The following is a 27,114-nucleotide window of genomic DNA, read 5'->3' as shown; positions in this document are numbered from 1 at the left end:
GGAGGTCAAACTATCAAAGGGTAAATATGAAGAGGAGGACCTGGGACAAGGCTCTGTAATTGCATACAAAGTAAGGAGGGTTGGATTGTACCTGGTGGTAGAATCTGACATTGGTCTGGCAGTATTGTGGGATCGCAAAACAACTGTTCGCATCCTCCTGGAACCACAGCACAGCGTGAGTCACAGTATTTGTTTGAGTGATGGCAACTGAAATCTCTCTGAAAGTGAGAATTCAGAGCTTTGATATGGTGTGTAAAGAAGTAACTGACTCCCTTATCTCTGACTTTACAGAGAGAGGTGTGTGGCCTGTGTGGAAATTTTGATGGTGATGGACAGAATGACTTCACCACCCAAGGTCAGCTGGTAGTGAGCAGTCTGTTAGAATTTGCAAACAGCTGGAAAGTGTCAAGCAACTGCCCAGATGTGGAAACAAACCTTGACCCCTGTGGAGCAAGACCCAATCGACACCACTGGGCAAAAATGATGTGCAGCATTATCACTGGAGAGACTTTCAAAGACTGCCACAATAAGGTAATGACCAATTAGTCTGATTTGTATGATTAAAAGTCACATAGTCAAACATGGGACACATTTTTAAAAATGAATCATATATTTTGAAAACAGGTCAATCCCCGTCCATTTTATGAAAACTGTGTGAAAGACTCGTGCGCCTGCGACTCTGGAGGAGATGTGAGTGTTTCTGCACAGCAGTTGCAGCTTACGCTCAGGCATGTAATGAGGCCAGTGTCTGTGTTGCATGGAGAACGCCAGAAATCTGTCGTAAGTATACAACAAATTTACACTCATAAAACTGAGCCTTTTCCTGCCAAGACCCTGTCATTAGATCCCAAATTCTTATGATCTTAGCATTTAGAGATTTATGCCAAGATATTGTATGTGTGATGTACTGTATGTATGAATATAGTTCTTTTTCTTCATAGATAAGACATTTGATATTCTGCCGTTTTTTTTATTATCATTTTATATTTAATATGTAAATAGACACCAAATGTAAGTAAAGAGGATATGTATTACAGAGACTACTGTATGTTGCATCAGTGCATGCTTTATGAAAAGTATATCATCAAGACTGCACTGATTTCAGGTGCAATTTCCAGTTCAATTTTTACTTACAGTGAGTGTAATTTTGTAAGTATTATTGTTTTTGGTTTTTTTTGGCCTGATGTGATTCAAAACTAAACCTTTTCCTTTCTAATGTTCGGTGGTCTTTTATGTATTATAGAGTGAGTGATAACTTTGAGTTTTCTTTAAAAGAGATTAATATACATATCTGAATCAACAATTCCTTTGGTAAAAAGATTGCATATCTTGTATGTTTTCCCCCTAGCCGTCTTTTGTGATTACTACAACAGCCCAGGTGAATGCAAGTGGCACTACAGCCCCTGTCACACACCTTGCTACAAGACCTGCTTAAATCCACAAGGAATTTGCAGCAACCCTATACCCAACCTGGAAGGTAAGAACACCTAAGGTCTCACCTTACTTACCTCTGTTAAATGTGCTAGGTCAAGATCAACTTCATTATCCCTTGATTTGTTTTACAGCCGGCAATTTGTTTTACAGCCAGTTGTGAATCAAAATAATAATCATCACACATACCAAGGTACACTCAATAAACACATAAAAGAGACTTAGATTTACATGATGCTGTTGAATCTTAAATGTCAAACATATCAAATTTGGCTAATCTTATGTGACTAAGTAAGAAAAGAAATGAACAGCTGGCCTGCTTCAGTGTCAAAGATTTAAATAAAATGTGAGTAACAATTACACCCATCAGCAGGTGATCAGCAGCGAGATGATCAATAATATTCACCTGTCAGTGGTTTTAATGTTCTGGCTGATTGGTGTATTTTACAATCAAGATGTAATTTGTGTTGTTTTATGTTTTGATGTTTACAGGCTGTTACCCTGTATGCCCTGAAGACAAACCCATATTTGATGAGGAGACCGAAATGTGTGTAGAGGCATGTTCTATTACAACTGTCACTCCATCAACACCATCAACAACTACTGCCATCACCACACCAACTGTACCTACTTCTACTACAGCTGAAACCACACCTACAACACCAACCACAACCACAAGGTCTACACCACCAGCTGTGCTTACTACCCCAACTACACCAATCACCGAATATACAACACCACCACCAACTGTACCTACTTCTACTACAGCTGAAACCACACCTACAACACCAGCCATAACCACAAGGTCTACACCACCAACTGTGCCTACTACTCCAACTACACCAACCACCAAATATACACCACCACCAACTGTACCTACTTCTACTACAGCTGAAACCACACCTACAACACCAACCACAACCACAAGGTCTACACCACCAACTGTGCCTACTACCCCAACTACACCAACCACCGAATATACAACACCACCACCAACTGTACCTACTTCTCCAACTACAGCTGAAACCACACCTACAATACCAACCACAACCACAAGGTCTACACCACCAACTGTACCTACTTCTCCAGCTACAGCTGAAACCACACCAACCACCGAATATACAACACCACCACCAACTGTACCTACTTCTCCAACTACAGCTGAAACCACACCAACCACAACCACAAGGTCTACACCACCAACTGTGCCTACTACCCCAACTACACCAACCACTGAATATACAACACCACCACCAACCGTACCTACTTCTCCAACTACAGCTGAAACCACACCTACAATACCAACCACAACCACAAGGTCTACACCACCAACTGTGCCTACTACCCCAACTACACCAACCACCGAATATACAACACCACCACCAACTGTACCTACTTCTCCAACTACAGCTGAAACCACACCTACAATACCAACCACAACCACAAGGTCTACACCACCAACTGTACCTACTTCTCCAACTACAGGTGAAACCACACCAACCACCGAATATACAACACCACCACCAACTGTACCTACTTCTCCAACTACAGCTGAAACCACACCAACCACAACCACAAGGTCTACACCACCAACTGTGCCTACTACCCCAACTACACCAACCACCGAATATACAACACCACCACCAACCGTACCTACTTCTCCAACTACAGCTGAAACCACACCTACAATACCAACCACAACCACAAGGTCTACACCACCAACTGTGCCTACGACTCCAACTACAGAATATACAACACCACCAACAACTGTACCTACTTCTCCAACTACAGAATATACAACACCACCAACAACTGTTCCTACGACTACAACTCCTTTAACTTCTGCCACTACACCATGTATGACACCGTGTGAGTGGTCAGAGTGGTATGATGTAGATGACCCAGGTACAGACAAAAGTGACTGGGAAACATATGAGAACATCACAAATAGTGGTAAACACATATGTGCAAAACCCATTGAAATTGATTGTAGATCCGTAGATAATCCTGACATGGACTTCGATGACTATATCGATCAAACTGACCAAATTGTTACTTGTAATGTGAGTTATGGTTTAATATGTAGAAAAGAAGACCAGCCCTTACGTCCAGGAAAGTGCTTCGACTATAAGATCAGAGTATGTTGTGATGTATGTATACACGAACCGACTACACCAACAGCTGTACCTACAACTACGCCAACAACCACTGAATATACAACACCAACCACAACCACAAGGTCTACACCTCCTACTGTGCCTACTACACCAACTACACCAACCACCGAATATACAACACCACCGCCAACTGTACCTACTTCTCCAACTACAGCTGAAACCACACCTACAATACCAACCACAACCACAAGGTCTACACCACCAACTGTGCCTACTACCCCAACTACACCAACCACTGAATATACAACACCACCACCAACTGTACCTACTTCTCCAACTACAGCTGAAACCACACCTACAACACCAACCACAACCACAAGGTCTACACCTCCAACTGTGCCTACTACTCCAACTACACCAACCACCGAATATACAACACCACCACCAACTGTACCTACTTCTCCAACTACAGCTGAAACCACACCTACAACACCAACCACAACCACAAGGTCTACACCTCCAACTGTGCCTACTACTCCAACTACGCCAACCACCGAATATACAACACTACCACCAACTGTACCTACTTCTCCAACTACAGCTGAAACCACACCTACAATACCAACCACAACCACAAGGTCTACACCACCAACTGTACCTACTTCTCCAACTACAGCTGAAACCACACCTACAACACCAACCACAACCACAAGGTCTACACCTCCAACTGTGCCTACTACCCCAACTACACCAACCACCGAATATACAACACCACCACCAACTGTACCTACTTCTCCAACTACAGCTGAAACCACACCTACAACACCAACCACAACCACAAGGTCTACACTTCCAACTGTGCCTACTACTCCAACTACACCAACCACCGAATATACAACACCACCACCAGCTGTACCTACTTCTCCAACTACAGCTGAAACCACACCTACAATACCAACCACAACCACAAGGTCTACACCACCAACTGTACCTACTTCTCCAACTACAGCTGAAACCACACCTACAACACCAACCACAACCACAAGGTCTACACCACCAACTGTGCCTACTACCCCAACTACACCAACCACCGAATATACAACACCACCACCGACTGTACCTACTTCTCCAACTACAGCTGAAACAACACCTACAACACCAACCATAACCACAACGTCTACACCTCCAACTGTGCCTACTACTCCAACTACACCAACCACCGAATATACAACACCACCACCGACTGTACCTACTTCTCCAACTACAGCTGAAACCACACCTACAATACCAACCACAACCACAAGGTCTACACCACCAACTGTGCCTACTACGCCAACTACACCAACCACCGAATATACAACACCACCACCAGCTGTACCTACTTCTCCAACTACAGCTGAAACCACACCTACAACACCAACCACAACCACAAGGTCTACACTTCCAACTGTGCCTACTACTCCAACTACACCAACCACCAAATATACAACACCATCACCAGCTGTACCTACTTCTCCAACTACAGCTGAAACCACACCTACAACACCAACCTCAACCACAAGGTCTACACCACCAACTGTGCCTACTACCCCAACTACACCAACCACCGAATATACAACACCACCACCAACTGTACCTACTTCTCCAACTACAGCTGAAACAACACCTACAATACCAACCACAACCACAAGGTCTACACCACCAACTGTGCCTACTACCCCAACTACACCAACCACCGAATATACAACACCACCACCAACTGTACCTACTTCTCCAACTACAGCTGAAACAACACCTACAACACCAACCATAACCACAACGTCTACACCTCCAACTGTGCCTACTACTCCAACTACACCAACCACCGAATATACAACACCACCACCGACTGTACCTACTTCTCCAACTACAGCTGAAACCACACCTACAATACCAACCACAACCACAAGGTCTACACCACCAACTGTGCCTACTACGCCAACTACACCAACCACCGAATATACAACACCACCACCAGCTGTACCTACTTCTCCAACTACAGCTGAAACCACACCTACAACACCAACCACAACCACAAGGTCTACACTTCCAACTGTGCCTACTACTCCAACTACACCAACCACCAAATATACAACACCATCACCAGCTGTACCTACTTCTCCAACTACAGCTGAAACCACACCTACAACACCAACCTCAACCACAAGGTCTACACCACCAACTGTGCCTACTACCCCAACTACACCAACCACCGAATATACAACACCACCACCAACTGTACCTACTTCTCCAACTACAGCTGAAACAACACCTACAATACCAACCACAACCACAAGGTCTACACCACCAACTGTGCCTACTACCCCAACTACACCAACCACCGAATATACAACACCACCACCAACTGTACCTACTTCTCCAACTACAGCTGAAACCACACCTACAATACCAACCACAACCACAAGGTCTACACCACCAACTGTGCCTACTACCCCAACTACACCAACCACCGAATATACAACACCACCACCAACTGTACCTACTTCTCCAACTACAGCTGAAACCACACCTACAATACCAACCACAACCACAAGGTCTACACCACCAACTGTACCTACTTCTCCAACTACAGCTGAAACCACACCTACAACACCAACCACAACCACAAGGTCTACACCACCAACTGTGCCTACTACCCCAACTACACCAACCACCGAATATACAACACCACCACCGACTGTACCTACTTCTCCAACTACAGCTGAAACAACACCTACAACACCAACCATAACCACAACGTCTACACCTCCAACTGTGCCTACTACTCCAACTACACCAACCACCGAATATACAACACCACCACCGGCTGTACCTACTTCTCCAACTACAGCTGAAACCACACCTACAATACCAACCACAACCACAAGGTCTACACCACCAACTGTGCCTACTACCCCAACTACACCAACCACCGAATATACAACACCACCACCAACTGTACCTACTTCTCCAACTACAGCTGAAACCACACCTACAATACCAACCACAACCACAAGGTCTACACCACCAACTGTGCCTACTACCCCAACTACACCAACCACCGAATATACAACACCACCACCAACTGTACCTACTTCTCCAACTACAGCTGAAACCACACCTACAATACCAACCACAACCACAAGGTCTACACCACCAACTGTGCCTACTACCCCAACTACACCAACCACCGAATATACAACACCTCCACCAACTGTACCTACTTCTCCAACTACAGCTGAAACCACACCTACAATACCAACCACAACCACAAGGTCTACACCACCAACTGTGCCTACTACCCCAACTACACCAACCACCGAATATACAACACCACCACCAACTGTACCTACTTCTCCAACTACAGCTGAAACCACACCTACAATACCAACCACAACCACAAGGTCTACACCTCCAACTGTGCCTACTACCCCAACTACACCAACCACCGAATATACAACACCTCCACCAACTGTACCTACTTCTCCAACTACAGCTGAAACCACACCTACAATACCAACCACAACCACAAGGTCTACACCACCAACTGTGCCTACTACCCCAAGTACACCAACCACCGAATATACAACACCACCACCAACTGTACCTACTTCTCCAACTACAGCTGAAACCACACCTACAATACCAACCACAACCACAAGGTCTACACCACCAACTGTGCCTACTACCCCAACTACACCAACCACCGAATATACAACACCACCACCAACTGTACCTACTTCTCCAACTACAGCTGAAACCACACCTACAATACCAACCACAACCACAAGGTCTACACCACCAACTGTGCCTACTACCCCAACTACATCAACCACCGAATATACAACGCCTCCACCAACTGTACCTACTTCTCCAACTACAGCTGAAACCACACCTACAACACCAACCACAACCACAAGGTCTACACCTCCAACTGTGCCTACTACTCCAACTACACCAACCACCGAATATACAACACCACCACCAACTGTACCTACTTCTCCAACTACAGCTGAAACCACACCTACAATACCAACCACAACCACAAGGTCTACACCTCCAACTGTGCCTACTACTCCAACTACATCAACCACCGAATATACAACACCACCACCAACTGTACCTACTTCTCCAACTACAGCTGAAACCACACCTACAATACCAACCACAACCACAAGGTCTACACCACCAACTGTACCTACTTCTCCAACTACAGCTGAAACCACACCTACAACACCAACCACAACCACAAGGTCTACACCACCAACTGTGCCTACTACCCCAACTACACCAACCACCGAATATGCAACACCACCACCAACTGTACCTACTTCTCCAACTACAGCTGAAACCACACCTACAACACCAACCACAACCACAAGGTCTACACCTCCAACTGTGCCTACTACTCCAACTACACCAACCACCGAATATACAACACCACCACCAACTGTACCTACTTCTCCAACTACAGCTGAAACCACACCTACAATACCAACCACAACCACAAGGTCTACACCACCAACTGTACCTACTTCTCCAACTACAGCTGAAACGACACCTACAACACCAACCACAACCACAAGGTCTACACCTCCAACTGTGCCTACTACTCCAACTACACCAACCACTGAATATACAACACCACCACCAACTGTACCTACTTCTCCAACTACAGCTGAAACCACACCTACAATACCAACCACAACCACAACCACAAGGTCTACACCACCAACTGTGCCCACTACCCCAACTAAACCAACCACCAAATATACAACACCACCACCAACTGTGCCTACTTCTCCAACTACAGCTGAAACCACACCTACAACACCAACCATAACCACAGGGTCTACACCACCACCAACTGTACCTACTTCTCCTACTACAACCGAAACCACACCTTCAACACCAACCACAACCACAAGGTCTACACCACCAACTGTGCCTACTACTCCAACTACAAGACCATCAACGGAACCCACCACTACTACTACTACGACTACACCATTTTCACCTGTCACTGGTCCTACTGCAACCCATCAACCAACTGCCCCTCTTGTCAGTGGATTTACAACCATAACACCTGAAGCTACACCTTCAACGATGCCTATACCCACACCCACTGTACCTACTTGCCCTGAATGGGATGCTGTAGTAAGAATCTTTATGTATCTAGCACATTGAAAGTATACACAATGTATTACTAAGTATTATAGCATTTTCAATAACAATGCACATTTGCACATAAAAAAGACAAGCTTACTATCAATTTTCTATCAAATGACTTCAAAGTACTATTAATTCTCCCCATTTTTTTCTTCTCATCAGCAAAACGAGACCTTCTTAGTGTGCAACTGCACCATGGCCAGATGCATTGAGAACAATACAATTGAAATAATTCCATATGAATGTCCACCCATTGAGAACATCACTTGTGCCAATGGAAAGAAACCAGTTATTGTGTACGATGAGCACTACTGCTGCAACTATTCTGCTTGTGACTGTAAGCCATTCTTTGGTTAAAATGCTGTTTGACATATTTTTTGACTCATATGTTTCCACTAAATGAATTTAGGATTTTTAACTTTTTTGGGGTTCTTTTTAGGTGAATGTGAAGGCTGGGGAGATCCTCATTACATCACTTTTGATGGCTTATACTACAGTTATCAAGGAAACTGCACTTATGTCTTGATGGAAGAGATTTCACCACGACATCACTTGAAGATTTATATTGATAATGTCTTCTGTGATCCCACTGAAGATGTTTCTTGTCCACGATCGTTAATTATAGCTTACAATTCACAAGTTATCACACTCATGAATCATAACCTAATTGGAGCTCCACAATTAGAGGTATGTATGGTCACATGGAGGTTTTATTGTACATTCTGAGACACTCACCAGACTAACTTTGAGTAGATTATTACTGTCGGTGTAGATAGAATAGCAATAATGGATAATTTTTTCATAGTATATTTGCTGTTATATAATTTATTTACTTTTTCCCTGTAGGCACTCAAAGATGGAGTCCGTTTGAAACTACCTTATTCACAGCAAGATGTTAAAGTCTTGAACTCTGGCCTTAACTTGATTTTTGAGATCCCTACTCTTAATGTGGTCATTTCTTTCGGAATAACTGGCTTTAGTGTCAACCTTCCATTTCAAAAGTTTGGCAGAAACACACAGGGCCATTGTGGTAAGAACATCTCTCTTTCAAGTGGCCATATTGAGAAATTATTTGTGGCCAGACTGTAATATTAACTGTTTGGGACTCTCTTTCAGGAACATGCAATAACAACCAGGCTGATGACTGCATGTTGCCTGGAGGCCAGCTGGTGGAAAGTTGCGCTGTGATGGCTGACTATTGGCCTGCAAAACATATTTACCAACCTGACTGCCAGATACCAACTGTACTGCCCACCAGTGCACCTGAACCTCCACCAACCTTAACTCCATGCAGGCCAGATTCCATATGTGATATGCTTAAGAGCAGGTAGGCGCAAAACTCCATAGTAATTCAAATTCATCCCCATAATTTTGGCATGTCTGCAGTTTAAACACCATAACTTTTTTTTGTGCTCTGTTTGTGTTTTACTCTCACAGTTTATTTGAAGAGTGCCACCCCTTCGTCTCTCCAGACAAATTCTATCAAGGTTGTGTTTTTGATAGCTGCCATGTTTCTAATCCAGCAGTGGAGTGCACAAGCTTGCAGACTTATGCTGCTGCCTGTGCTCAGGAAGGAGTTTGCCTTCACTGGAGAAACCACACCGAACTGTGTAGTAAGCAACCCCTCAATATTTTCACTGTAAATGCTGAGATCAGTGGAATCAGGAGGTTGAACTAATTTTTCTTCACTTTTATTGCACCCAGCACACATTGCTCAGGCTGCTGCATATTGTATTATATACAATAGATGGGCAATATGAATTTTAAAAATAACCTTTCTTCACTAACAGCAAGCGACTGCCCTTCTGACAAAGTTTACAAGCCATGTGGTCCTGCAGAACAACCAACCTGTGATGACAAGTTAGTTTCACACAAACAGTGTATTCATTTTAAAGTGGACTGCTCACATTAGTGTTTCCTGAAACTAGGAGCATAGTGGTAATAAATGTTTGACCACAACATAGTAGAGTAGAATGGAGTGTTTAAATTAACTGTGTTTTTAGAGATCTTAAAGGAATATTGTAAATTGACATCTTTCTTGATGATTCAATATTACAGTCCTGCTGAACCATCTTTAAACTTCACTACTGAGGGCTGCTTTTGTCCCGATGGAATGAAACTCTTCAACAAAGAGTCTGGCATATGTGTTGATAAGTGTGGTAAGTGTGGTGTACATCTTTATGTCTTATCATAGAGCTAAAAGTATCTTATCAATCATGAAGTCCTACAGGATTGCTCATTTGCATCTTTGCTCAACAGGATGTCTTGATTCCCAGGGTATTCCTCGTGAGGTAAGAGTGTTTAATTAAAATCCTAACCTGTGTTGTTTGCTTGCAAAAGACAGTTAAGTCACTACTGTATTCTGTATTCTTTCAGTTTAATGAGAGGTTTGAGTATAACTGCCAAGACTGCGTCTGTGAGGAGTCAACCAAGACTGTGACATGCAAGCCTAAGGTGTGCCCAGCACCACCTCCAACAAACTGCACTGGTCCAGGGTTTGTTCTTGTCAGCCAGACTAATCCATCAGACCCCTGCTGTTCTGTCTTTGTTTGCCGTAAGACATCAATGCACATTTTTCTTCTAGAGTTTTCAAAATTATATAGATGACGATTCTTGAGGATGGCTCTTAACTAGTTGTTTTCACTGTTTTATCATCTCCAAAGAATGTCACAGCAACACTTGCCCAGTCACCAACATGAACTGTCCTGTTGGATATATACCAGTTTTCAGTGTTCCTGAGGGAGGATGCTGTCCGGAGCATACATGTGGTGAGCTCATTAATTCATAGCTTGAATTTATATAAAACCACAGGACGACAGTGACACTTTCATGCAATTTCCATTGTCTTACTCTTTTCTAGATCCTAAGAGAGTTTGTGTGCACAAAGACGTTGAATACCAGGTAAATAAGTTAGAATTACAAAAATGATTTCTTACGTAATTTGTTAACATGTCACTATTGTTATTAAATGATATCTGTTACACTGCTACAGTTATGAATGACTAAAAACAAAAGTATGAATACATGTCTTCTTTATTTACCAGCCTGGTTCGTCAGTTCCTGTAGTTCCCTGTCAGGACTGTACCTGTTCACTTGAGGTTGATCCCAAGTCTGGTCTATTCAAGGTTATTTGTGGGCCACAGCAATGTCAAAGAGACTGTGACTTGGTAGGAGGAATTGCACCCATCATATCCAAACACACACTGAATACTATGCAACTTGTTTTCTTTAGAATATGTTCACTGGGAGGGTGAACTTGTAAACTTAACTTGGCAACTTAACTGCTCCTTTCCTTCAGGGTTATGAATATGTGAAAAAAGCTTCAGATGAATGCTGTGGGAAGTGTGTACAGACGCACTGTGTGGTCAATGTTAATGGTACCAAGCAGCCTGTGACGGTAAGTTGGATCATCTATGTTGGCTGCTATTCCACATGTTCTTCATTAACTGTGTAGAATTTCTCAGTAATTTGGTGTCTGTGTGAATTCCGGTTTATGTCTGTACGCCCATCTGCTGCTCTCCAGCTAGGACAAACCTGGTCACCACTTGAGAATAAGTGTGAGTTCTACAGCTGTATTAAGAGCGGTGAGACTTTAACAACAGTCAGTTCACACATTGTGTGCCCACCATTCCAGGAGAGCAACTGCAAACCTGTAAGTACCATTTTCAATCAATCTGGATTGTCATCTGTGAGAACATGAGTTTGTTGATGTTGTGTATTTTCCTCCTTAGGAAACAATCCAGACTGCAGCAAATGGCTGTTGTAAAGTTTGTGAGTATGACATTTGTGTTTACGTTTCCTGAAAAGGTACAGTACTTGAATGAAAAGCTGAATGTGTCTCTCTTTTTAATAAAAGGTGTAGAGAAGGAGAAGGCCTGCAAGATAGCAACAATGAAAACTCACATTACACACAAGAGCTGTCAGTCTTACCAGGAGGTCGAAATGCCATATTGTGAAGGATCCTGCAACACTTTCACCAAGTAAGGATGATACTAAAATTTATCATTCCTCTGGAAAGTCATAAACCCATTGAAATTTGAAAATGTTTAGGTATAGTTTAGTGCATTAATCAATCCCTCCTCTGCCTTCTTCAGGTACTCTGAAGCAGCAGCTACTATGCAGCATTCTTGCTCCTGCTGTAAGGAGACACGCTCCAGCAATCGCACCGTTGACTTGCACTGCTTGAATGGAGAGGTTTTACCTTACACCTACATCCATGTGGAGGAGTGTGGCTGTGGCCACACAGACTGCACCAGAGCTACTGGACAACCAGCTCGCAGGAGGCGGAGCTTCACTCTGGTGTAATACACAATATGTCATTACATTGATGGATGAGGGATGTAAAAGTTCCTTCTCATTTTGTCTTAATCATTACATCTCTAACAAAGTATTAAGATTGTAGAGAGTATTTATCAATTCAAATAAAACGATGCAACTTGAAGTGTCATCTCTTTTGTCTTGTTTGTGCCTATTTAAGTTTTGTATGTTTTCCATTATTTTACTTTTTTCATTTTTGAAAAGTGTTTTTAAATTTTACACAACAAGCAAGAAGATATGTTACATCCATCTACAATCTCTTCTGGATTAAGAATAGTTACCAATGTGGGAAAGGAGTTTAAAAAACTTTTATACCATAACAGTTACAGTGGATGGAGAATTTCCCAAAAGAGGCTATCTCAATTGATATAAATCCACATTTACTGTGATCATTAACATACATTAACTGATACTAAAGAGATTTTTTTCGCCAGTACAGTAGGTTTAGTAGGTTAGTGGATGTACTCTCAGTGATGCTAAAAGGAGGTGGTGCAGCCATGCATGTTTGTTTGTTTTTTTCCTTAAACTTATTTTGGTTGTATTTTGGAAACCCCTCTTTTTAGTAGGAAAATGTCAAGGAAAACAACTGAAGACTTCATTCATTTGGTAATAACTGAGCATATTACATTCACACAAAATTAGATAAAGGGAAAGGAAGGATTTCTGTTATACTTGCATATTTCCTTTTCATCTATGATAGGAAATTTCAGTAGCCTATAATTGCCATTAACCACATGATCCAGATTTGCACTTGGGTTTGCATACAGTTTGGGCAACATGTAGAAGATCTTAGTCCATAGGTTGTTGAGCCCAGAAATCTAGAGCGAGGCTTTTTTCTTTAATCAGAAGTCCTTGCAACTAATAAAAGTGCAGAAATAAGTGAGCAAGTTCTTTATTGTGTTGTTCTCATACAGCATTGTGCCAATTCTCACAGAAAAGGTGGTTGGATCAAAAGATTACACCCAAACATGAAAGCGTCATCACACCATTTCAGGATGTTTACTTTGTATCAGGCAAATGTGAGGAGGCCAACGTCAAGATGAGATGAGTTTGTTTGCTGTTTGTCCATTCACTTTGGTTTGACTCAGTCTGACATGCTTACTTAACAATGTGTTTCCTGTTGCCTGAACCCTTTTGGTCCTATGCCAATTTTCTGATGTCTGAGAACTGAGGTCTAACAATGTCCTTAACTGTACACTGTACTACTATTGTACACTTGTACAAATTAAATAAGCTTTTATGGCATGTATGCTGTTGCCAAAGCTGAATAACATATTCAATTATCACATTTTAAAAATAAATTAAAGTCAATTAGACGAAGACTCCAAACTGCAAACTAACCAAGCCCTAGGAACTTTGCCCTGTGCACACTATGTTCACCATCAGCCCACTGACAGAAATGAATCCGCAATAATGGTTTTTAAACAGAGCACTCAGTCATGCATAGCAGTCATACAGTTGCAATTTCTTTTATTAATCACTTCAGCTGGTGGAGTGATCAACCGAGCACTTTAGTTTTATAAATGCTTGAAATGCTGTTTGATAAAAATCGATTTACTCATTGTTTGACCTTGGGTTCCTGGAACTCAAAGTTATTTTTCCACTCAAATGCACTGATGCACTCAAGCAGCTACTCACACAGGAGCTCCTCCAAGAGCAAACATGGCTTTGGGCTTCCCACAGGTACACAGCATCATGATGAGAAAGGTCCATTTCTGTGTGACAACATGGATTGTGTTGATTCAAGGAGGATGGTTAATACGACATAACACCTTCAACAAGTTTTAATTAAAGGACGGACTGTTCAAGATGTTGTTGTAAGTATCAACATAATTCTATTTGACTTCCACCAAATGTTACAATACCTCAGACAAACTAAAATATCAATGAGGTTGTTTAAACAAAGTAGTGTGTCAGAATAATGTGCAGGCTTTAACATGGAAACGCAACCGAAATGTTACAAGTTAAACAAGAACTGGTAGAACATGATTGTGCTGTAGTATTTCCAGTAGTATTTCTACATTCATTCAGCGCTAGCCTAAATTCAGATTTCATACTCAATGGTTAAACAAAAATTCCAAGATTAATACAATAACATAGCATCCAATCTTAATCCAATCATCTCAGTAATGCATTTCATATCAAATTTAAGTGGACGCTATCTATCTATCTATCTATCTATTTATCTATCTATCTATCTATCTTTTTCAAACTTTTAAAAGTTCATTTACAAATTCAATATCACCAATTAAGTTAGCCTTAGTACCTTATAGTTAATAATACATAGAAAATCTGAGGACATTCTCCATAAAATCTGTTGCTAAAATAAATGTTTTTTTGCATTGCAGGCTGTGTCCTTCCCGGGTCCTTTGTCTGTCCTGTAAAATAACAAAAATACCACACACACACACACACCAACACCTAGCTCCATATCACTGCCAATTCACATGGTATTGTTACGCTCCAGCTTAGTTGGCTGTGTGACAGATAAGTCAATTCAAGCCTTTCTGTTTGTTATGTGTCAGAGCAAGGCTTTCTCTTTGCATGGACGTATGCTAACACAACATGTTTAAGTGTTTAAAGCACACAACAGAAATATTTAATATTTTTGATTTTACTTTTCAAAAATGATGAATTTATCTCAGTTAATTTTTTAATATGAATTCATTTTAATGGTTCTCTGGTTCTCTGTGTAATCCTTCACGAGTGAAGACAACCTCCTTGGCGGAGATAATTATGTATTTTAATATTTATTTATTTATTCATGTATTGATGTTTTAACTAACCAGCTGCAAGGCATACTGATAAGCTTCATTATTGGAAGAATATTGACTTGAATGTTAAACTGGCAATAGAAAATGTTTCTGCTTTAACTTACCATTGTATTGTTTTGTCCGGACACCATCCCAAAGTAACAGTGGAACAACTGGAATAACTGTGGAAACTCGACACTGCAAAAGAATAAGAAAGAAGGAGGGAGAATGATAGAAACTGAGGGAAAACAAGAGTGAACAGACGGGCATTCACTATATGGAGAGTGCCGGTGTTGTGTCAAAGTCTGTGCCCCCATTGATATGTGTTTTCCCTTACCTGCAGGACTTGATACGGTTTAGAACTGACATTCTTCCCACTTGATGAGTGATCATTAAATCTGCCTATTTATTAATACAACCAGGCGTATTAGGCCATTAGCTGTAGCAATGCTGTCTATGCAATAGCGGCCACAACAGGAATCCCCCACAGGGAAACACTCGGACACTGTTTCCACTTTGAAGCATCAGTTCACCAAAGTCAAACACACAAAGAACGGTGACCCTTTAAATTACAAGTAAAAACACTGACCCTAATGAATAAATATTTAATTGGACATCATTGTGGTACACAGTTAACTGTTCAGTCATACTGGAGTAAAATTGTGATTTCTTAGCCTACAGTATGGCTTAGGTGGTTCAGCTGTTCATGTGGAGGGTTTGTGGTTTGATCGCTGGTTTTCCCTGATGAGCAGGCCAGCACCTTGAGGACAGCTCCACGACATTAGTTCGAACAAACAAAAGAGCCGTTGTCGTGTCATCCTCTCATATGACGTTCGTTTTTGTATATTTCATGGCCACAGTGCATGACAGTAACCAAGGATGTAGTGTTGCGTGCATATCCTGCACTGTTCATAATGCAGTTTAAATTATGCAACATGGTCTCTTACCACATTTAAATCCACAGTTACTTGAAACACAACAATATTGTTTTCCATGAGTTTCATTAATATTATGGGCCTTTTTCTTTAAGTTGCATGAGACATTCGCCTTTGCAAAATGGGTCTTGATTTTATCAGTGTACCATGTAGTTAGCCTAAAAGTTTAATATTGTAAAACAGCAGAAAGTGTTGCTTTAGGATACAAAAAAAGCAAAAAAAAAACAGCAATCTGAATGTAAAGGGCTGGCAAGTGACTGACTATTACCTGCTTTGATGACCCAGAATCCTCTTGAGATGTGTAGAGCGTATAGATGTGTGTATGGTTGTGTTTCCTTTCTTAGTCTGTTGCCTGGGTCATTGATATAGTTTAGACTATTTCAGATTGTGAACAGTTTTCAGAACAGTGTGAATGTTTCTATTTGCCACATATTCAAGTACAGCACTGTCTCTAATATTTGTTATGCTCAAGCATTTAGTCAGACTGTTTATCACACTTTTAAACAATGCTGTGTGAACTGCTCCTCAAACCCCACACTGCTTCCTGTAGCCTCCGCTCCTCTAATGCCAACCTCTTATCTCCACAAGACTAAGCACAGTACTTTGGGTGACAGAGCCTTCACCATAGCGCCTCCTCCCTCTGGAACTCTCTCCTCAAACACAACCACACACCATTTATTTGTTCAGAAAAAATTCCCTTTGTATTAGACCACAATAGCTCATTGGTGACACCCTGCAGTTCCTGGCTCTGAAATGCATCATCTTCAAGTGTTTCCTCCTTACTTAGAATGCACATTTATTTTTTATTAGATAACAGGTAAACAGCACTAGTAGGTTTAGTATCCTGTAAACCTGTAGTGTGAATGTTGTAGAGTTGCTGAGTATTTAGCTTTTGTGAAGTGAACTAACAACACAGCCAGTTAATTTGTATTTTTCTTGTTTCTAGTTACACCTTCTTCCTTGTATGTTGTCACATATGAGCTGATAAGGCACCATGTCTCAAAAGGTTTTTTCAACCAAGAGTTAAACTAGACCAGTAATTAATTTTGCCATGCAAATGGCAACAAAATCAATAAAGTTGATCTGTAGTAAAATATTCAGTAACAAGGCTGAAAAGCACTTGTAAATGTTTACGCTCAGTGTTATGAACACTGTTATGATACTTGATATGAGAGAGAAGATGATAGACAGATAATTATGATGATAAACACTCAGTAAACATTCAATAAGCCCTTGGCAAATGTTTAGTTAAATAAATGGTTGAGTGATTTAAGGATACACTGGAACACATTTACCGATCTTCATCTTCAACCATGTTGTAATAAGACACCTTTTCACAGGTGGGATGTTAATAGAGCCAGAAACCACAATGGTTGACACCCCAAATGTATCTTTGACCCCTCCTAAACAGCAAACATCCAGTGAAGTATTTTACATGACATTTATAGTTTGACACCATTCGGCTCATCCATCTCTGTCAGGACTGCACATTGCTCTCGAGAACAGTCAGGATGCCACCAGAACGGGTGATACCATGGCTCATCCTCTGCTTTGGACTGTCTGCCGCGACCACTGGTGAGTCCACTCAATGGGACACAAAGAGAGCTTCATATATTAAACCTAACCTTATTGTTTGCACTATCATAAGTGAACTTATCCTGTGAAAAAATATTGATGAAATAAATAAAGGTGGGGGTTTTTTCATGTGCATATTCGGTAATACAACAGGCTGTTTTTTGTGTGATATTATTGTGATCTTTTTAATAACTTAAAGCATAAATGTCTTTCTTTTTTAAGTCATGATTCAGTCGGTGAGCAAAATGCCAATAATTACAGGTAATTTTTCTTTCCAAAGATAAAAGATAGCCAAAATCAAAATGTATAATTTGAGCTTCAGTGTAATGAAGTTTTTTTTTTTCTCTCCACAAACTAGAAGTGAGACGCTCCCAGAATGACCAGTTCTGCAGTACATGGGGGAACTATCATTTCAAGACTTTTGACGGAGATTTCTTCCAGCTTCCCTACACTTGCAACTACGTCTTTGTGTCCCAGTGTGAGAGTAACTATGAGCTTTTCAATATTCAGCTACAACGGCAGATGATAAATCAGACCACCACCATCAAGACGGTCACTATGAAACTGGATGGGGTTGTCGTAGAGTTAGCCGAAACTTCCATCAAAGTTGACGATGCTGTGTGAGTAACTTTTCATTACCCGCTGGTCTACTGGTTAAAATTATGGTTATTTCAAGATTCAGTTGAAAATTAGTCCACACAGTTTTGTACAATTAAGTGTTTTAATATCTTATTGTGGTGATTTTCTTAAATGTATTTATTCATTTATTTTTGTCGTCTCTAGTGTTACTTTACCATTCAGCAAGCGTGGCGTCTCAATTGGAAAAACCATGTCCTATGTCCAAATTGAGGCAAAGCTGGGTCTGATCGCCATGTGGGATGAAAAAGACTCATTTTGGGTACGTGTAAATATTGTGTCATCATACCTGATTCTACTTGTGTATAAATTATATGATATTTTTTAAATTATTGTTATTTTTTGATAACTTGCAGATAAGCACATACACTGAGTTCTGAAAATATATACACTTTATTTAATTTTACTGCTATTTGACAAATCAGAGAATTGACTCAGGTGAATTTAAGATTAGTTGAGATTGATTAAAGAGAAGCAATTGTGTGGGCTATATTATACATTACTTGCCCACTGTTGTTTTGCTTTTTGATTAATTAAGTAGTTGTTTGGAAAATTGTGTCACCTGGACAAAACTAGTTCAGTGTCTTGATCAACACATTTCTTACGTTAATGACTTTATTTTGGAAGTCTATACAGACCAAAATACTACCAAAGATAGACACACACTGCACTGACTCACACCAATATTAATCAAAGGCAACAGAAAAAGTGAAAGCCTGAGAGCATTTCATGTTTTAGATTTAGGTATGACAGTTCATTCTTTGAGACAGTAGTTTTCGAATGATAAATTATATGATAATATGATAAATGATATGATAAATTATGATGTGGATGTTCAGACTTTCCATTCTGTTCTTTTGTGGTAAAAACAAAGGTATCAGTGAGCTACTGCGCAAAAATTGTGCCAAGATTTCTTATTGTCTGCACTTTTTTTCAAATCTGATTTTCATTTGGTTCCAAGGTTGAGCTGGATGCAAAATTCAAGAATCAGACTTGTGGCCTCTGTGGTGACTTTAACGGCGTCCAGATTTACGATGAGTTCATCGGAAAAGGTCATTTCTAAAAAATAAACCCTAAAACAAACTGCGCACAGTCAGTTTTCATATTTTCTAAAACCTATATTTGCTTCTAAAAACAGGGGATCCTGTAAGTCTTGAAGATTATGGGGATGCCTGGAAAGTCAATGGTCCAACTGAAGACTGTGAAGAAATCCCATCTAAAGACACAAAGAGCTGTGCAAATCAGGTATGTAAAAACGGATTTGCTTCAAATGATTGTGTGTAAATAATTTTTACTGATACAAATGAAATGCTTCATATATTTTGACCAACAGAACGACCTCTGTAAGAACCTGCTCTTTAGACCTGAATTCCTCAGCTGCCAAGGCCTGATTAATACTGACTCCTTCCTCAAAGCTTGTGAGAAAGACCAGTGCAACTGTGACAGCAACAGCACTTCATGCTTGTGTTCAACCATATCAGAGTACTCCCGTCAGTGTGCTCATGCAGGCGGGAAACCACTGGAATGGAGGACCAAACACATGTGTGGTAAGAACAGCATTTACATGTTTGAGCTTTCATGGTTTCATTGAATTTATATCTGAAACTCTGTTTTTATAAATTGTTAATTTTTTGTGTGCTGAATAGCAAAAACATGCCCTTTTAACATGGAGTATCGGGAATGTGGTAGTCCCTGTATCGACACCTGCAGCAACCGTGAGAGAAGCCAAGTGTGTGATGATCACTGCATAGATGGTTGCCTCTGTCCACCTGGTAAGCTTCCCGTTTGAAAATCAGGACAGATGATATTTGTTTAAAAGACGTAATTTAAAAAAAAAAAATGTTTTGTATTATTTGTTCACACAACTATGTAATTTATGCTCTCAATTACTTAATATGGGCTGTTGTGTTACTGTCAAGTTGTCATAGCGTCAGAAGTGGAAGTTGTAGTTTTAGAGCCAGGCTAGCACCTGTGTTTTGGTGTTTAGTTGCCTAAGGTTATTACATTAATTACATTTTTCCTTGTCCTCTCAACACTCATCTTTACACATTTGTGCTGCAACATAAGACTAAGGTTTTTAGCTTTGGCTCCTATCAGTTGGGTGCTAGCATGCAACAGTCTAGCTTAATGTACTAAAAATTGACAGTAAAAGTTTTCAGGCCATTGTCAAATAAATCTTATTGAGGAGCTCGGATATGATGTTTGTGTGTTTGTTTTTTCATTTCGGATGGAGATGTGTTAATATACTGCAGAATTTTCGATTAATGTTATCTTTGACATTCCTAAAACATAAAACATATAATTTTATTTATATACACAAATTATTAATTGAATGCAAATCAAGCAATTCAAAAGCATTTTCCCCATGACACCTGCTGGGCTCTGCACACTATTGCAGAAAATATTTTGCAATACCCATGTGCATGTATAGCTTTTACAGTATTTTCACTTTAGAGCTGTTACGCTTCGACTAATCGTGTCATGTTTCCTCCAAGGGACTGTCTTTGATGACATTACAAAACATGGGTGTGTTGCTGTTGAGGAGTGCTCCTGCGTGCACAATGGCAAGCCATACTCCCCAGGAGAATCAATCTCGAGTCAATGTAAAGAATGGTAATCACTTAATTTTATTCAATATAATGTTTACATTTACAACATGTGTCTGTCATGATGGTCTGTCCAGATGAAGTGACTGAACTCTGTTGACAGCACCTGTATCAACGGTCAGTGGAGCTGTAAGGATAAGGACTGTCCTGGTATCTGCTCTGTACTGGGTGGCTCCCATATCTCCACATATGACGATAAAACATACACTTTCACTGGAGACTGCACATATATTCTCTCCAAAGTGAGGCATTCAAACTTTAATTCATCCTTTAATTCACAAAAATATGACATTACTTGTAAAAAAAATAAAGAAATAAAGAAAAAAGAAAACTCTTTGTAACTGAGGGCATTTTTTTCTTCTTGATTTTAGGAAACTAGTGGGATTTTCCGTGTCCTTGGTGACCTGGAAAAATGTGGAAAATCTGTTAAGGGGACCTGCCTGACTGCTGTCACTCTTCGACTTCGTAAAAGCATGGTAAAAGGAGACTTTAGGATTTTCTCTGTGTCATATCTGAAGTAAAGGTTGAGATGTACCCTGTAGTTTTTAACAGTCATATTGACTTTTTTCCCTGCTGCAGAAGATAGTAGTTGAAGCAAATGGACAAGTTTTTCACAACAAAATGACCTCCAAACTGCCTCTTTTCTTGGGTGAGTGGATGGTTATTTTTGTTATTCATTTTTCTATAAAATAACAAGACATAATCGAGTTTTCTCAAATTAAAACTGGCTTTTCTAATTAATGTGAAAATGTTTTTTTGCCTGCAGATGACATAACAGTCTTCAGCCCATCAACATTCTTCATTGTAATCCACACCCCCCATGGGCTTCAGCTTGAGATTCAGCTCACACCCGTCATGCAGGTCTACATCAAAGCCAGTGTTTCCAATAAGGGAAAACTCCAAGGTGTGTTTTACTTCTTGAGAACTTTTGATTATAGTGTAGCGGACAATATGAAGAATATCGGGTGAGCATTAAGTCAAAATCATTATCCTCATTCAGGTCTTTGTGGAGATTTTAATGATGTGGAAGTTGATGACTACAGAACCCGCTCTGGATTGATTGAGGGAACAGCTGGTCCCTTTGTTAGTTCATGGACAACCAAAGAACACTGCCACGATATGAAAAACAAATTGAAGGACCCCTGCAGTTTGAGCACAGCCAAGGGTAGGTAACAGACCTCATGCTCTATATTTTAATATCATTCTTCACATCACTGTACCAGTGAACATGTTTGTTTGTTTTTTTGTAGAGAAATATGCCAAAAACTGGTGCGCCTTGCTGTCAGACCGAAAAGGGATTTTTTCCAAGTGCCATTCTATAATAAGCCCAGAAGACTATGAAGCTGTAAGCAGTGATTGCATTTTATATGTTGTCTAACATTGGTATTATTTTACTTTCTTTAACACACATTTCAACTGCTCATTTTGCCGTTTCTCTCTTCAGTCTTGTATATACGACACCTGTGCCTGTGATAACAGTGAAGAATGCATGTGTGCTAGCTTATCCGCTTATGTCCATGCATGTGCCGCTGAAGGTATTTTACTGAATGGATGGAGGAACAACACATGCAGTAAGTTAAACCTAAACTACCAAAACTGAAACAATGAGGTCTATAGCTATCATATTCAAACACTGAGTGAATCTGTTTCCTTTCAAAAGAGAAGTACATGACTGCCTGCCCTCCGACTTTTGTGTATGACTACCAAATGACAAGCTGTGGACGCACCTGCCGTTCTCTCAGTCAGTCAGACTCAACATGTGGGGTTAGGTTTACCCCCCTTGATGGCTGCGGCTGTGCTGAAGGAACTTATCTAAATGAGAAGGAAAAGTGTGTGCCAGCCAGTAAATGCCCCTGTCATGCGGGACAGACGTTGGTACATCCCAGGCAAACCACCAGGCTCAATGGACAAACTTGGTGAGAATTTCGATTTTTCAAAACAAATAATAAAGCAGAGCAGTCTTTTTTTTTATTAGTAAGCTGATGGTCGAGAGGTCACAGGAAAGAAGAGAGAGAGAATGGAGAGAGAGATGGGAAATGACACGCAGCAAAGGTCTCCATCAGGAGGCAAACTGGGAACTTTACTTTTAACTAAACAAAAGAGACACAAGATTAGTGGGTCCTAAGTTGTGGGTCAAAGTCCCAGGAGCCAATTGTGGGTCAACTTTATGTAGTACATATCAAGCTCACTGCAGAGTGAGTACCAGTGTTAATGCATGCAGCGCTCCAAAAACAAGCTAGCCTAGCGATGCTTGCCCTGCACATCGTTGTGGTTCCTAGAGGATCTCTAGAGCTAATTCCAGAGATGGAAGCTAGCATTATCTTCAAAGTACTTTTTAACAGACGTGTGACAAGTAATAAGTGAAATTTGGTTTGACTTAAAGTGAAGAATAACCAAAAAAAAACAAAAAAACAACCTGGGTATGTTATATGCAGGGGGGGTACTGCCCTCGCTGCCCTTGCTTGAAGTCTAGCTTGTAACTTGTTCTTTTCAGTGAAGACATTATTAACTTTATTACTTCTCTCTTTATTCTCATTATTATTAGGCCCATGGACATTATGCTGTAAAATAAAAAGCTTTGTGAGCCTAAATTTGTTGTAGTTCCTAGATGCAATGATTTTTTAAGCCCTATTTTATTAGGTTTAATGCTCCATTTACACCTTTTATTTATTTTTTATCTTATTTTTTATTTTTTTTACATAAAATTGAAGGAGGTCCTGGTTTTGACACATTGTTTGTGTGTCTTTCCTCTTGAGGCTTTCGTTTAATCCAAATGTCCAAAAACAGCGTTAGTGACTCGGGGCAAAAACAGAGAGAAATACAAACATGGGAGAAATTATTCTTTGTAACACGTGTTAAACATTGTGAAATGGTATATTTTAAACCTTCAAGTCCTGAAACTTACCTATTATTGTTCTTGTCTAAACCTAACAAAGTCTTGTTTGTGCCTCAACCTTACCAAACAGCAGTATAACAGCATGCTCCACTCAGGATACCAACAAGAGTGCTGTACTCAACCCATGAAGCCAGAATGGCTTGCTTAAAATCTGGACATAGTTGCTTTCTTGGGAGAAGAAATTATGATCCTGGACCAACATTAATTTGGAAAAACACCAACACAGGGATATTAGATAGACTTTGACAAATCAGTGACTATTCAGGTGTACACTGCTTTTTCTGAGGTTTGTGCCAAAATAGTCCCCAGCTTCCTGCAACCTCTTCCGTTCAGAGAATGTACTGATGGACACAATATTTAATTGGCATCAATTTAGCCTGTGTGTGGGGACAATGACTTAATTACCACTGAGAATTGTAGATCCTAAAAAATAAGAACTGTTTGCAACCACTGTCTTACATTGTTTTTGCTTGAGAAAGAAATTGAGCTAAAACCGCCAGAAATTAACTCGTCTTTGGCCTCCTTGCCTGTTTTCCTGTGCATTTCAGCACCTGTCACAGTGGAAAGCTAGACTGTAAAGGACAAACCAAATATGAATGTAAGTACAAATTGCTCAGCTTATCATAGTATTCCCTTGACAGCAAAGCACTGTATGTGCAACATCAAGCGTACAGTGGTGTCCTTTGTAACATGCTTTTATTGTCATCAGCATGCAAAGATCCAATGATTTACTTCAACTGTTCAAGTGCAAAGCCAGGCGTCAAGGGATCAGAGTGCCAAAAAAGCTGCCAAACAGAAGACATGGACTGTGTAAGATTGAAACACTAGTTCATGATTATTGTTGAATCTTCTACTCATGTATACTAAAGCAGCAGGATGACATGTTGAATACATTTCTTTATGCTGTACAGGACAGCAAACAGTGCATCTCAGGCTGTGTGTGTCCTGCTGGCCTGCTGTCAGATGGCAATGGAGGCTGCATTGAAAAGGAGCACTGTCCTTGCAAATATGATAAAGACTACTATAAGTCTGGACAGACTATCACGGTGGACTGCAACACCTGGTGAGCCCTCTAATCCTTTCCACACTATTTTGTTTTTCAAATCTGAGACATAACGTGACATTACTTCATCAATATAATTCATAGCACTTGCAAAAGTGGAAAATGGAAGTGTACACATCATAACTGTGATGGAACCTGCACCATATATGGAGAAGGGCATTACATCACTTTTGATGAAAAGAGATTCTCCTTTAATGGGGACTGCGGCTACATCTTCACGCAGGTATAGAGCAACTTCGTTTTGTCTTTTGCGATTTGTGAAAAGTTAGTCTTGGGATACTAACATCAATATCTTCCAGGATTATTGTGGGGGCGAAATGAATGGAAGCTTCAGGGTTCTGACTGAGAGCATCCCTTGTGGATCAACTGAAAGCATCTGCTCCACTATTATCAAGCTCTACTTAGGGGTACATTACTCAATTATATGCATTTAAAACCATGTTTACAATGCTGTCTTTGCAGGACTACAGATAAGCATGTTTTGTTTCTTTCAGAACAAAGAAATTGTTCTTTCAGAGGAAAATGTCAAAGTTATCAAACAAAGCAAAGGGGTGGACATACCCTATCAGGTCCACTCTTTGGGTATATATCTTGTCATTGAGGCAGATAATGGTCTTATTCTCATTTGGAATAAGAAGACAACACTCATGATCAAACTCAGCTCCACATTTAAGGTGAGCAGATACGCAGGTATTCAGGTAATTGTTGAAGTGGTTGCCTTTTTACAATATCACGATTCCATTTTATCCCAGGGAAAAGTCTGCGGTCTGTGTGGGAACTTCGATGGGAATGTCAAGGATGATTTCACCACCAGAAACAAAGAAGTTGTGGCCGAAGCCCTTGATTTTGGAAACAGCTGGAAAGCGTCAACTACATGCCCTGATGCAAAAGCACTAAAAAATCCCTGCAGTCTGTACTCACACAGGCAGGCATGGGCCTCAAAACACTGCAGCATTATCAACAGTGAAGTATTTACTGCTTGCCATTCAAAGGTAAGGAAACAATTGAGCAATATCACATGGCATGAAAACACAAACAAAGTTATTGTAATCAAATAACTATCTGCATAATGGCTTTCTGTATAATTAGCTGAATATAATTTAGCCTCATCTTACATTTACAATTTTTTCTTCCAAAAAGGTGGAGCCGCAGAATTATCATGATGCATGTGTGAGAGACACGTGTGCCTGCAATACAGGGGGAGATTGTGAGTGTTTCTGCTCGGCTGTAGCAGCCTACGCAGCAGCCTGTAACAAGGCCGGAGCCTGCATAAAATGGAGAACTCCCACAATCTGCCGTGAGTGTTGTATTTCTGTGAGGAGATAAAAAAAAAAAAAGACAATGTATTTTCAGCTTACAGTAGTTTGTTAATATTCCTTTCTTTTGTTTCATTAGCTCTATTTTGTGATTTTTACAATCCTGATGGAGAGTGTGAATGGCACTACGAGTCCTGTGGGAAACCCTGCATGAAGACTTGCAAGAATCCCTCAGGAATGTGCTCCAATAAAATTCCAGCATTAGAAGGTACAAATGAAATGTAATGTGGGTATTTCAAACTTAAGAGTTATTTAGGGAGA

At 40.4% G+C, this 27,114-nt stretch overlaps 1 protein-coding gene and 1 pseudogene across 2 annotated transcripts in view; both read left to right on the top strand.

Moving 5' to 3' along the window:
* The window catches only part of LOC311263211 (mucin-5B-like), a 19,929-nt pseudogene extending 6,732 nt beyond the window's left edge, over positions 1 to 13,197 (top strand). Inside the window, exons 18-44 of the transcript XR_014624902.1 lie at positions 5 to 175; positions 292 to 531; positions 625 to 780; positions 1,349 to 1,477; positions 1,924 to 2,110; positions 3,038 to 3,869; positions 5,756 to 5,825; positions 6,181 to 6,545; positions 7,970 to 8,039; positions 8,137 to 8,744; positions 8,919 to 9,093; positions 9,196 to 9,443; positions 9,603 to 9,786; positions 9,873 to 10,083; positions 10,194 to 10,369; positions 10,547 to 10,616; positions 10,815 to 10,915; positions 11,016 to 11,047; positions 11,133 to 11,310; positions 11,420 to 11,524; positions 11,617 to 11,657; positions 11,801 to 11,923; positions 12,055 to 12,153; positions 12,280 to 12,408; positions 12,488 to 12,527; positions 12,613 to 12,736; positions 12,851 to 13,197. The product of XR_014624902.1 is annotated as a mucin-5B-like (transcript). The remainder of the gene's footprint in view (positions 1 to 4; positions 176 to 291; positions 532 to 624; positions 781 to 1,348; positions 1,478 to 1,923; positions 2,111 to 3,037; positions 3,870 to 5,755; positions 5,826 to 6,180; positions 6,546 to 7,969; positions 8,040 to 8,136; positions 8,745 to 8,918; positions 9,094 to 9,195; positions 9,444 to 9,602; positions 9,787 to 9,872; positions 10,084 to 10,193; positions 10,370 to 10,546; positions 10,617 to 10,814; positions 10,916 to 11,015; positions 11,048 to 11,132; positions 11,311 to 11,419; positions 11,525 to 11,616; positions 11,658 to 11,800; positions 11,924 to 12,054; positions 12,154 to 12,279; positions 12,409 to 12,487; positions 12,528 to 12,612; positions 12,737 to 12,850) is intronic.
* Positions 13,198 to 18,272: 5,075 nt separating this feature from the next.
* Positions 18,273 to 27,114, top strand: part of LOC311263210 (mucin-5B-like) — a gene marked incomplete at both ends in the record, with an annotated part of 29,347 nt that continues 20,505 nt past the window's right edge. The window contains 25 exons of the mRNA XM_084363130.1: positions 18,273 to 18,336; positions 18,695 to 18,956; positions 19,120 to 19,234; positions 19,934 to 20,024; positions 20,111 to 20,217; positions 20,306 to 20,519; positions 20,619 to 20,744; positions 21,468 to 21,585; positions 21,682 to 21,820; positions 21,950 to 22,054; positions 22,158 to 22,227; positions 22,345 to 22,482; positions 22,579 to 22,743; positions 22,829 to 22,923; positions 23,023 to 23,149; positions 23,239 to 23,494; positions 25,023 to 25,072; positions 25,184 to 25,284; positions 25,386 to 25,537; positions 25,622 to 25,760; positions 25,837 to 25,944; positions 26,032 to 26,211; positions 26,290 to 26,529; positions 26,678 to 26,834; positions 26,933 to 27,061. Coding sequence (XP_084219256.1) covers positions 18,273 to 18,336; positions 18,695 to 18,956; positions 19,120 to 19,234; positions 19,934 to 20,024; positions 20,111 to 20,217; positions 20,306 to 20,519; positions 20,619 to 20,744; positions 21,468 to 21,585; positions 21,682 to 21,820; positions 21,950 to 22,054; positions 22,158 to 22,227; positions 22,345 to 22,482; positions 22,579 to 22,743; positions 22,829 to 22,923; positions 23,023 to 23,149; positions 23,239 to 23,494; positions 25,023 to 25,072; positions 25,184 to 25,284; positions 25,386 to 25,537; positions 25,622 to 25,760; positions 25,837 to 25,944; positions 26,032 to 26,211; positions 26,290 to 26,529; positions 26,678 to 26,834; positions 26,933 to 27,061 — 3,448 coding nt within the window. The remainder of the gene's footprint in view (positions 18,337 to 18,694; positions 18,957 to 19,119; positions 19,235 to 19,933; positions 20,025 to 20,110; positions 20,218 to 20,305; positions 20,520 to 20,618; positions 20,745 to 21,467; positions 21,586 to 21,681; positions 21,821 to 21,949; positions 22,055 to 22,157; positions 22,228 to 22,344; positions 22,483 to 22,578; positions 22,744 to 22,828; positions 22,924 to 23,022; positions 23,150 to 23,238; positions 23,495 to 25,022; positions 25,073 to 25,183; positions 25,285 to 25,385; positions 25,538 to 25,621; positions 25,761 to 25,836; positions 25,945 to 26,031; positions 26,212 to 26,289; positions 26,530 to 26,677; positions 26,835 to 26,932; positions 27,062 to 27,114) is intronic.

This window comes from Pagrus pagrus, assembly GCF_965226575.1.
Source record: "Pagrus pagrus genome assembly, chromosome: 10".
Classification (NCBI taxonomy): Eukaryota; Metazoa; Chordata; class Actinopteri; order Spariformes; family Sparidae; genus Pagrus; species Pagrus pagrus.
The sequence above is the reverse complement of the archived record's forward strand: the minus strand, read 5'-3'. Positions and strand labels throughout refer to the sequence as shown.